Source organism: Triturus cristatus, chromosome 7 (assembly GCF_964204655.1).
Source record: "Triturus cristatus chromosome 7, aTriCri1.1, whole genome shotgun sequence".
Taxonomy (NCBI): Eukaryota; Metazoa; Chordata; class Amphibia; order Caudata; family Salamandridae; genus Triturus; species Triturus cristatus.
The window spans coordinates 812,988,684-813,001,478 of record NC_140590.1 but is presented as its reverse complement, the minus strand read 5'-3'; the positions used below and the strand labels follow the sequence as shown (position 1 = coordinate 813,001,478).

Sequence of the window (12,795 nt, the reverse complement as noted above, 5' to 3'; positions counted from 1 at the left end):
GAAGAAGCCATTTTAAATACAGGTAGGTATCAAATATATACCAGAGCAACTGAAATGTTATCAGAAGACAAGAAATATCTCTAGAAACCAAATAATAATAATCTTATGCAATTTCTTTTAAATATGTCAAATAGAGAGATTGGACGTGAAAGTTTAATTGCAACAAATACACACACAGATAACCTATATATGGATAATGAAGAAACTATCATAAGAATGATTTTTTGAGACTCTAGGATAACAGACCATTTTGCAAAGATAAGAAAAATGGAGAAGAAGATTTGATCATTTCCTAAAGGCTACTTAAGTAGAACATCTAGATGTTTCCAGAAAAAGAAGGAAGCACATATAAAATAACTTATTACATTTTAAAGGAGACATTTGAGCTACAAAGAAACCTACAATTTGAAAGATATCATTGTAAAATGTCCTGCTAAGAAGAGGAGTTCATCAACGAGTATGTTACAAAACAATAAAATTAGTGATGCTTTGTTAATTTATTAAGTTAAATAAGGAAGACTCATACACATGCAGTCATGCCTACAGGGAAACTAACCTACTTATGTATACATCTTTCTATTCATCCACGTGTCACAGAGGTAATTACATTCAAATGAGCACTAACCCAGCCCTGAAAGGAGCAGTTCTCCATTCTTAATCTACTAGGACTGATTCAAGGCCATCTAGTCAGACAGTAAATGGTGTAGTACATTTTCTGCACTTTTTACTGTCATGTTAAGATTCGGTTTACTTGGTACTGCTGCTGTGCGCTTTGCGGCTCCATAATTTGGTCAATATTAGCCGCTGTCACTACAATACAGTACACTGCTAAACTCTAAAGTTTAACATACTAGGAGAATGGCAGCCTTGGAACTAAAGATGGGCAGAACATTGGGTAAGAAGTCGACCAACTCCATCCAGGTCATTAGTGACACTGTTTACAGTCCTGGACTTGTGTCCCATTCTAATGAGCGCTGGATACTGTAGTATTGTTTTACTTCCATTGAACTAATTAGATTACAACACCTGAAATAAATGTTCAAGACCTGAAACCATTCTTGTAATGACCTGGAGTAAGGTGGTCACCCTATAGGGTAACATTTCCACATTTGGGATATGTGAGATTTGTCACCTGAAATGTGAGACTTTAATGTAAGAATATATGATCGGAAGATATTTAAGTGCCAATAATTCCACTAAACAATGACCTTGTGCCTGGATACCTTCAAAGTGTAAGGCAAACGTCTAAAAACTGAAATACAAGATGCCTCCACCGAGGACACTGCTCAAATATTGCCTGAAACATGTAATCATGAAGTAAATGTTTGGTCTAAGAACCTTACTAAATGTTCATAATGTGCTTTCATTCATTTGCCATTACTTCATAGCCTTCACTGGCTGCCAGTAAGAAGCAGAGTGGAATTCAAGGCCCTCTGTACCGGTCATCGCATTCTTGCTCGGAAAGCGCCGGCACCACTCCAGAACCTAGCCATCAAGTATGTACCCTCACGTGCTTTGCGTTCTTCTCACGGAGGTCTACTGGTGGTCCCTAGGATCAGAAAGGCCCGCATGGGTGGACGCTCTTTTCGCCATTTGGCAGCGAAATGCTGGAATGCCCTGCCTCTTAATCTCCGCCTAGACCCTTCGGAATCCAGTTTCCGGAAAAACCTAAAAACTCACCTTTTCTCAAGATAACTGAACCTCTCCTTACTTCTGCTCTGAGTTTGCAATTGTAGTGCGGGGACACGCTTCCTGCGTAACCAAGCGCTTTATAAACTTCCCTAATAATAATAAGAATAATTACATATATATGTCTGCAAGACAGCTCAGTGACTCAAATGATTGCCACTGACAACCCCTGGGAATTATAGTCGGAGTTCAAATCTCAGCAAGGCCGGATCACCCACCCATCTTTCCGAGGGAGATACATTGGGTGCAATTACATAAGGCAAAAGCACCTCTTAATCAAAGTTCTTAAAAGCAACAGAAGTGTTCTGCGAAGTGAAGGGGTTTGTAAAAAGCATATTATTTGTTGTTATTCTGTCTCTGCTGGTCCTGATTGGAGATCTGATCCTCATCTCACATACACTGTTCCCCAACAGCTGACCACTTTTCCAGCAGGTGTCTCATTCAATTATTTTCAATAGAAACTTCGGGCTGAGCCTGCACTTCCCCTGTTGCAGGATACTCACAGAGAAGTTTGACAAGTCGAAACAAATTACTTTGGCAAAATCACATTTCTTTTTTGACGAAACACGCATGTGCAAATCTTGAGGAGAGGCCAATGTACATATTCCTAGGTCTCCGCCGCTCTCAGTTGAAATATGACAAATATCAACAAGCAATAGTGACAATGACAAATAGCAAAGCAGTTGGATTAGGACGTATTGTGATGGATTGTATGACTGGGTCATTGTGGACACTAAGAATGAAAGCTAGATCTGTTTGCCCCACTCCTTTGATTTCCTACATCCCTAATTATATAGCATTGTAATGCACTGGCATTGCATTTATATAGCACTTACTACCCCTGACAAAGTGTTGAAGCGATTTATGGTGGGTAGCACGTTACTTTGTAACTCAAACGTTAGTGGTTAGCAGTATGTAGAAAGTAAACTCTGGCCTTCTGAACTGAGGCTTGTGGTGTATATTTCAGGGGAAGAAGTCAAGGACCCCCAGAAGTCCATTCCCGTGGGCATCGTCGTCTCCCTTTCCGTCTGCTTCCTGGCATACTTTGGTGTCTCCGCAGCCCTCACCCTCATGATGCCCTACCACCTCCTGGACACAAAGAGCCCTTTGCCTGCAGCCTTTGAGTACGTGGGTTGGAGCGTGGCGAAGTACATTGTGGCTGTGGGGTCACTCTGTGCCCTCACGACCAGGTGAGCACTTGAGGTGGGGAATATGAAGAAGGGACTAAACACCTCTCACAGCGAACCATACAACACTCGGGCAGGGCTGGTCCACAGAACCTCTCCTCACTGTATTCATGGAGGTCCATCACCGGCAAACCCACAACCACAAACCAATGTCATTTCAATGGACGCAATAAAAGACCAAGCAGCTGACCACAATGAACTACATGAAAACCCAAGCAATATAGCAATCCCAAAAGCTTATCAGGCTCAAGCAACCACCTTCTAAAGGACTTGTGCCATGGGAGAGAGCGAGAGATGACTCTAGTCGTCCCCCTGCTGCTCAAGGGTTTTCGTGGTAGACTACTTATCTCCCAAATACTAGTGTGCAGCACATTTGGGCCAAAATGCATCCGTTTATTACCCCAAATTTCCTTAACATGCAATACAGTGAGCACAACATGATTGGATTGACTTGTAGGGGCACACTGGTCGTGTTTCATGTCCGATTTGAAATCAGTTTTCCAATTTTGAACTGTTTTAAAAATCCTCTATTTAGCACGGTGCCCATATTCTCTCAACTAACTCTGTTTTCCCAAAGACACGCCCAAGAATGCACAACATTTGCATTTACATTTCTAAAATGTAGAACTTGGTCTACACTTGATCTGATTCAAGAGATGCAATGTCGGACCGATCGAAATGCAATACAAAAGCGTCTGAAAAGATGAGACTGGCACACATCCGTTCACAGAGGTCTATTATCGGCATAATTGATGTTTGACCTGTTCGGATTTCGCATCACTGTGCATAGATTTGCCCCTTTCAGCCGCCCCGCCACTCACACCTCCCCGACTGTAATTCACCGAGGCACCAATGTGTGCCTGCATAGCATTTTCCATCGTAGTGCTGTATTGGGCCACCACAGCTCCAACGAATACAACATAATCGCAATTCCCAGTATGTGTCTGAACTTTCAGAGCTGTTTTTTGTTGTTTTGCCTGTTTATGTTTTTCACAGCTGGCTGTCGTTGTTTTCCTGTTTATGTTTTTGCACAATTCTGACCTCCATCTTGGTCTCTCTACAGCCTGCTCGGGTCAATGTTCCCAATGCCGCGGATTCTTTTTGCCATGGCGAGAGACGGGCTCCTCTTCAGCCCCCTGGCCAAAGTGAACAGTCGCCAGAGCCCCGCTATCGCCACCTTGGTATCGGGAGCTGTAGCAGGTAAGGCATAGACGGCACCTGACAGCGCTGAAGCAGGAGGAGCGGATTTGGGGGCATATCAACAAGGACTTTATCTCTGCTTTTTTGGCTTTAAAAGCCAAAAAAGCAGAGATAAAACTAGCGCCCTATCAGCAACAGGGCGCTAACACGCAAATTCGAATGTTAGCAACCTTTTACTCTACGCTTCCCCTTGCATCTCTAATGAGATGCAAAGGGGGCGTTCCAGAGTAAATCAATAGGAGAAATGTCGCTAAGCGACATTTCTCCTATTATCAAGGATATCGCTAACCCTGTCAGCGATAAAAAAAGCAGTGTTAACCGCGGTTAACGCTGCTTTTTTACGTCTGGTATTTTTCTGACTTAGCCATGATATCCTATGTAAGGTGGATATCATGGCTAAGTATGTCTATCCCTATCAGCAAGCTATCGCCAAACCTTGTGGGATTATCGCTGTATTTCCAGCGATAATCTCACAATTGGCAGCTTGCGCTCTGAATTTCATCGCTTTGGAGATAAGAGTTGCTGATAGCACGCTATCTCCACAATAAAATTTAGAGTTGGCCAGCGATAATTATCCTCACGCTAAGAGCGCTGAGCGATAATTATCGCCGGCCCTTGCTGATATGCCCCTAAATTCTTCATGTGAGACAATGCCAACCTAATGCTGGACGTGGACCTGGGGAGGGTGCGCTGTGTTTAGCAATAACTTACGATTTAAAAACACCTTCAGCAGAGTTCCTTGTGCGTCCAGTTTTCAGGCAGCATTAAAAATGTCAAGATAACTCTTGTGATTAATGTTCCTGCTAGAGAGGATGATCAGAGTTTTGTCTAGGGTCAGTTTTGACTCTCCATAAAGTAGCTCAGAGGGTTAATATGCCTGCTGCAAAGAACACATACCATGCAGATCACAGATCTATATTTTATGTGGATAGCTGAGTCAATTACTGCTTTTGTCACAGAGATCCTTTTGTTACCGCAGTTCATAAGATACAACCCTGATATAGAACAGTGACTGTTACGAACTGTCATCAAAGAGCTGAATGCAAACTGCATAAAATAGGTTTGGACGTACTGATTTTTTTTCTCCCAGTCTCATTTTCTGTTCCTAATGTTGCTGAAAAGTGTTTGTTTGGGTAGATTTACATTCTTATTAGTAAAGTCAGCCTTTACTTTAAAACAAATGAAATGTATGCGAGAGAGGGGTTATAGAGAGACAAGGGGCACTTTCACCTGGAGGTTGTGAGGGAACCTGATGAGGTGGTCGGGGGGGCACCAAATATGATTGTCGCACCCGGCGTCAACAGCTCTAAAGCTGGCACTGATGTCAGGTGCACTCAACCCCACACTGCCAAGATTCTGCCCTAAACTGATCACTTTGTTGGGTCAACTATATTATTGATCGGTTTTATACTGTGCATTTCTAGCTCGCTTTCTCGTCGTTTTTAATTCTCACCTGGATAGTGCATGTGCTGTCTCTTCTAGACGTTTTGTTTTCTAAAAATGGGCATAGAGATTGCAAATTGCTTATTACCAATTGGCTTCATTGTAACTCTTATTTGCTTGCTTTTTATTGGTCAGCTGCTGTAATCTTCATTCCTCTTTCTCTGCCCACTGGAGCATTAAGGCATTACATGTGCCCTTCGACACCTCATTTTTCAGCACTAATTTTTTCTGTGTGTTTAAGCAATTTACAAGAGTGCATCTTTTTCAGCTGGCTGCCTTCGGTACATCTCCCACATTGATGTCCTCCTCCTTTCCCTCATCTGCTTTTCTTGCCCCCCACCTGTCCACCATCTCTCATCTATGTTGCTTGCCCCCATTCACCTCCCATCATCTGTGTTGCTTGCCCACCCTATCTTCCTTCTGTGGTCTGTAATGTTGCTTGACCCCACCCATCCTACCTCTTTCCTTTGTTGTCTGTGTTATTGCTTGCCCCCAGCCCTTTCACCCTCCATGTCCATCAGCATATGAACCCTCAGTGGTCCATATGCTTGCTCCACCCACTGTTGTTCATGTTGGCCCTGACTGGCCCTCCTTTCCTTCCTGTTGCCTTCCATCCCACCAGCAAGTGTCAGTGTTTGGTTTTATTTTTTTTTATTATTTACTTTAAGCCATGCTGCACAGTAGCCATGCTGCTGTACAACATTACTAAAAGATATTGACAAAGCCAAAGCTGTCTAGTAGGCGAGACCTATTGCCTTTGCCAATGCTTGTTTTGTCTGTTTCCATTCCTGATTATGTCATCCAGCAGTGGCAAGCAATAGCTTAGAAAACCTTTGAGGCAAAATGTGGGTGACTACTTCAATCTCCACTTGATTTAAATTAGGGGGCCTATGAGGGGGAACAAAAACATAGATGTTAACATTCAAGCAAAAAATAGGTATGTTGGGCCCTCGCTCAGTTTCTAACGAACCCTTATCTAATTTCTCTTTGTTCTATGAAAAGAGAATAATATATCTAAATTCTACAGAGACTGGTTTCTCTTTTAAGTGCAAACATAGCAGAAGCAGTAAAAAACAAAATAATACATTTCTGAATGTAAAAGTCAGTATTGCATCAAGTTGGTGAAAATGGTGTGAAATACTTCACCTACTTCATAAAATGCAATGCTTTGCAAGGAAGTGAAGGAGATATCACCAGGTCACTTGCTTCTTATAATATTCTATACCTGTTATTCTCTGTAAAGTGATCTCTGGAAACGTTAGTAAAGTAATCCCTTAATTTAATTCCGGAAGTGGTGGTGAAAGTTATTGAATTTACTGTTACATTTCATGTTTTGTTTTGAGAGGGAGTTCCATGGAAGCAGAAGTAGTATGTAAAATCAGAACCCTTTTTTAGACAAAATGTAATTAAATCTTCGCAAACAATTACAACACACACATCTGACTGTAGACCTAATCAGCACCACTCATGGGTCTACAGAAACGTTCGCATGTTTGAGAATCGAACTGGTGTCAGGTTAAAAGCAACATCTCACACCCACTACAAGCCCGAGCAAAGGTCCTTGTGCCTGTTTTAAGGGCTGCACCCAATTAGATGGAGTGCAAACACCTCTTGGTTTTGTACACCTAAACACGAGCTTTCAGTGGAAGTGCAAAACATGAAAACATGGTAATAATGCATATTCTATAACCATGAGCTTAAGGTGTGACCAGGGACCTAAACATTACAAACTTCTCATCTGCAACACCACACACATGGTTCTACGGAGGAGGCCCACCACTGCAGTGCGGGTTTGTGGCTCATCGCCATGGGTGTGCTTGCATCATCTGCCGAGGAAGACACGGCTCAGGTTCTGTTGTCCATCAGCAGCTGTTTCGGGACACTCAGATTTTTTTAGTGGCCAGCAGATGTTTTTCACCTCAAAGATCTGTGCCATGTTGTGCCTGCTGTCTGTTTATTTGATGGAGTCACCAGAGTCAGTATGATCTACTCCAGGGGCATGGAGCAGGAATGCCCCAAACCCTTCCAAGAGGCCCCGTTTCGCCCAAAACCAAGGAGTTGCTGTGAGATATGGGAGGCAGAGGTTTCTCTGCACATTCCGCATATCCCCTACCCGGCATTTGAGTTCCCCCCTTTCTCCCTGACCTCGCCATGCTTCCCCCCCCTTCCAATCATTCAGTGGACTACAGTTTGCGGTGCATAAAAGGCCGCAGTTTATTTTAAAACATGGGTCATACGTTTGGCAACTTAATGGTTGGTCATTCGAAACCCATGTATGTGTGTTACATCTTTTCCAAACTGGGGCGCCGTAATGCCCCAGTGCCGGACGCACAGCTGGGTTTGATGCATCACAAAACAATGCCACAAATAAACTTCTTTTTTTCAATGTTTTATTTTCTTCTTCAATTTTTTCACAGTTTCTCTTTAACCAATGTTTATCCAGTTGTCACATGAGAAACGCTTATGCTTTTCGCTATGTCCTTAATGCCACAAAAATGACAATCCAGGCCTTATCTTGGAGCATGGAGCGTACATAAGTATTCCTCCACTGTTGATTCCAATAACCCAATGCATTTCGGGCATTTGCTGGCCCTTCGTCAGGGGTGCTCGTAATCCATGGGTGCAACTCGTCTGGAGAGCAGTTAATAATGTTTTTGAACATAAAGGTTCAACGTGACGATTCTGACCGACGTGCGATTCTCCAGGCCTGTAGGACACAATCTTCGATGCCCAGCAATGCCTGTTCTGCACCTTCACAACTGCACATAGCTACTCTCTCTCTTCCTCTCACTCATCTGCTTTCTGCCCAACAGAGTGGTCTGTTTCAAATAAAAGCAAAAAAACATAACGAACATCCAACAAAGTCACGATATCACCCTGTGCATGCAGGAATCTTATCTTCAGCTCCTAAGACTAAATCACATCACCAGATTCTTCAACCAGTAGATTTTGCATCTACTTCAAAGATTAATTAAGCAACAATGTTACTATAGAAAAGCAGGAAGAGGTCAGCTGAAAAGAATCATTTTATCTCCTCTGCAGCGCTGATGGCCTTTCTGTTTGACCTCAAGGCCCTTGTTGACATGATGTCCATCGGGACACTCCTAGCTTACACCTTGGTAGCTGCCTGCATTCTCCTGCTCAGGTAAGCTAGACGGGGAATCCCCAAAAGGATGAATACGGGTTAGTTACATGGAGTATCTGGGGGTTCTGGGAAGCTACTGTTTCAATCATTCCATGCAAGAGTGTATAATGCAGATCATCAATGGACCTTAAAGAGAGGTAACTATTCTGCTTCTCAACCCCGTCAATTGCCTCGAAGGAATCAAAAAAATGGAGAGTGTGTAGCAAAGGAATAATTCCTAACATATTGTAGCAAATCTGTTGTGTGTACTCTGGAAAAAACTAACTTTCAACTAACTCCAGAGTAAACATTACGTACCGTTGGTCAAACAAGATGCAGCAACATGGGAATCGTTTCTGTGTGAGATGATTTGTTTTGGGAACTACAATTGCCCACTCCTGCAGCTCCTCCAGGGGCTCTTCTATAAAATTATGTGGTCTGTTTCCAGACATTTTCACTGGAGCCTTGGCCCACCCACAGTCACCTCTTGGCTCTAAGAAGAGACAGAGGATACCACTGAAGGTCTATGCCATGTTCCTGGACCTGCTGTTGCCTTGCCACCCAACGAGCATAGATTTCTTGCCTCAACCCAGGGACCTTTCTTTTCTCTAGGTACCAGCCAGATGCAGAAAACAGCCCCAGCATAGCGATCCCGGACAAGAGAATAAGTCTTGACTCGTTCCTCCACCCAGCCCTGGTTCCAACGATGCACACATCCACTTTGGTGACCTATATCGTCACCCTCATAGGTAAGTTAGCAGAGTATCTGTAACATGGAAAATTAACGCTGCTATTAGATCTGTGAAGTACTCAAGGCACAAAGGAACAGGTCACTTATAAGGGGTTCTTGATGTAAACCACCATTTCAGACTGAGCCAGTCTACTAACCCACCACTGAAGCAGCAGCCCGAATCTCCAATACCTTGTATATTTGTAAAACAATGTTCTCTTTAGGAGCATAGTTCCATCAGAATGTTAACTTGTTAGGTGTCGACATGTTTTGGCACATTGCTGAACTTGCTAGAAGGACAGATCGAGATTATCCCTGGGCGTAGTTCGCGAAGTAGCACTTCGCGAAGCTACGCAAAGTGCACTTCGCACTACGCGAGCTATGCGTAGCACTTCGTGAACTGCGTAGTACCTTGTTCGCACTGTGCCAGATGTCGTTTTCAATGATTGCACAGTGCGGACAAGCAACCGGCACTGTGCAATCATTGAAAATGGCATCTTGCACAGTGCGAGCTGTAGTTTTCTGCTGCTCGAGTAGATTTTTACTCGAGCAGCAGCTTTCTCAACGCGAACTGGTAGTTTCTCATCGCGAATGGTCGCGAGCATACGCGACCACTCACAATGAGAAACCTGACCTCGCGTTGGGAATCTCGCCGGGAGGTTTATTTTCCATGCTCGCGATCGCCAACTTGATGTTGCTGATCGCGAACAAGAAAAAAGTCTCGCCGGGATGTCATTTTGCTTGCTCGCGGTCGCCAACTTGACGTTGAGGACCACGAGCAAGCAAAAAATTACCGCAGCACTACGCAACACTAAGCTACGCGTTTTCGCACTGTGCTACGTGCAATTCGCGTAGTGCAAAGTAGCGTGAACTTCGCAAACTACGCGAGCGTAGCGTATTGCTTTGCCCAGGCTTAATCGAGATGTAGATCAGTTGCCAGAAGAGAACTTATCAGAAGAGAGCTATGAGTGGCATCAAGTGGTGAGGTGGAGAAAGCATCCCATACCCCTTAACCCTTCCATTTCCTTTTCCATTGCACCTTTCTTTAGATATGAGCAAATTAGGAACAGCAAAGAAACAAGTTGTGGTTAGTGAACCAGAATCCTGCATAATTGAAAAACTTGGGTCCCAACACATCTTCATCCAACCCATTCCATTTCTCAGGCTTGGAAAGCTTTTCTGTAGACAAACTGATGCCATCACTGCCCGCTTATGAAACCCGTCCTAAAAAAGCTTTTGCCAGTTACTTTCACTAGGCGTACAGACACTCCCCTCATTGTCCGCCTGTGGTTCCATTCCTAGCTATCCTGATATGCGTCACAAGCGTGGTGGCCACGGTGGGACTGGATTGCTTGATTTCTGCTGGAGCCTGGTGCATCACCATCATGATCCTGCTGCTCCTGGGTATCCTGGGGTCAACGCTCATCATCTGGAGGCAGCCACAGAATCAGAGCAAAGCATCTTTCATGGTCAGTGTAAAACTCAACATTGTTCCATCACGATTGGTGAGCGTTGGTCACAGTACTTCAACTGTGGATAATAACTAGCATCACAGGAACTGCGTTTGACTTCTTTACAAACTTGAGTCACATTTATGGATTAGGTTAATTCTAGTACCCGGGATCATAGGAGTGATTGCCATGGAGTGTATGATGTACTATGTTGATTGGAGCAAGTGGCAGTGGTTAGGGAGCACCTGTAATGGATGATAGAAACTCTAGCCAATTTGATTTAAGTATGGAAGTCACACCTAAAAGATACCTCCTTTTGGGAGATGTTGGACCAGATGTGAACATGTATGACAGGTCTGCGTCAACTTTCCTGAGTGCAGCAGTGTGCACCTGTGGGGACATTGAAGCAGCACGGAGTCTCTTTTCTAGGCAGCGAGGTTCACATTTCTACAGATCTCAACAAAAAAGAAACTTCCTCTTGGTTGGCAGTCAATTCAAAGACAGGACAAAAAAGGAAGACTGCAGTTTGTTCATCTTAAAGTGTTATCTGAACGGCAGGTGACACAACTGAGCTTGGCAACACACTGGCAGAGATTCTCTCGGTTCAGATCGAGTGCCCAAGTAATAAGGTCACCAACGAGTGAGGTGGGACACCCCTACATGTAATCCTTGTCTGACCAGAGGATTGCAGCAGGTGGAATCTTTAGCAGGTAAAGGGTCACACCCAAGGAGCACAGGAGCAAAAGGTGGCAACCTTAAGGATAGGTGTCCTTCCACTGCGAGAGAAGGTCGGCTTCTAGTACCTCAATATATGTATGGCCCTGTTTTCAGAGACAATCGTGGTGTGCAGTACGCGCAGATGTATTAACAGAACCAGTGGTGAGCTACGCCCGGTGCACTGGCATAGCCTATTATGGATTCTCTGTTGTGCCCTTTGCCAACTCTGTCACTTAGTAAAACAAAAAGCTGAATGTAGCACATTTGGAAATGTGCTGTCTGGAAACAACCTCCCCCCACAGCTGTACTCGAAATATGGGGTAAGAGAAGGGCTTTAAATGGGATGAAAAAACTTGAGAGGGGAGGATCTCTCAAAGGGGCAAGGCCGATATAATGAACGACGTGGCTTAAAACATTTATGCTAAAAATCTGTGCTCAGAATAATGTGCCGCCCAACTGGTATTTTGCTCCACATATATAATACAACAAGTAACATTACACCTACAACATGCCAGGATTATTGCCTTTGTCAAAGGTTGTTAGCTGCATAAGATACATATACTACATGCATACATACAAGTGTGGCATTGTTGTATATAATATTGAAAATGTTTTAGTTCTTGTGCGAGAGGTTGGGGTGTAATGGCTAGAGCTGCCACCTTTGGAGCGGAGGAAGCAGGTTGGAGACTCAGCGTCCGCTCAAAATCCTGTGTTTCTGGGCAAATCACTTAATTGTCCGTGCCTACCAAAAAATAAATGAAGATGTCCTTGTTGGTGCTCACGTAAAGCACTTCGAGTTTTGCAATAAAGAACTGGGGGGGAAATAAGTTACATCAAAAACAGAGTACTGCTGCAGAGTTAAGATTTTTGTTTCCATTCTGAGAGTGAGGGCGAAAATGGAGAGCCCGATAAGCACCCGTATCGGCACCTGCTTTTAAGAACTGTCGGTGCCAAGCACCGGCAGGACCCGGCCGACTTAAAGTCCTCGGTAAGAGTTACGTGTGCCTGGCCTGTAAAGCCAATCCGCTGCCTCCAGATTACCAAAGGTGTCCTGGGAGCGTAACTGATTTTTGTGCTCGTTTACGAATGTCCTAGGGTAATGCTGTATTACAGAAGAGGCTGCAGTCGTTTTTGTCTCTTTTGTAAATCACATAGTAAAATTATTGATAAAAGTGTCCATTCTCTCTGATACCAGAGGGTGCAGTCTCGGGAAATGATGGAACCCTTTTGTCTGTTCACCACGTTCCATATTGA

The 12,795-nt window shown here is 43.9% G+C and overlaps 1 protein-coding gene across 1 annotated transcript in view; it reads left to right on the top strand.

Annotated features, from left to right (window-relative positions):
• The window catches only part of LOC146810629 (cationic amino acid transporter 2-like), a 160,855-nt gene that overhangs the window by 140,145 nt on the left and 7,915 nt on the right, over nt 1–12,795 (top strand). Inside the window, exons 6-10 of the mRNA XM_085617682.1 lie at nt 2,657–2,879; nt 3,940–4,076; nt 8,562–8,664; nt 9,256–9,392; nt 10,676–10,842. Of these exons, the coding sequence (XP_085473808.1) occupies nt 2,657–2,879; nt 3,940–4,076; nt 8,562–8,664; nt 9,256–9,392; nt 10,676–10,842 (767 nt within the window). The remainder of the gene's footprint in view (nt 1–2,656; nt 2,880–3,939; nt 4,077–8,561; nt 8,665–9,255; nt 9,393–10,675; nt 10,843–12,795) is intronic.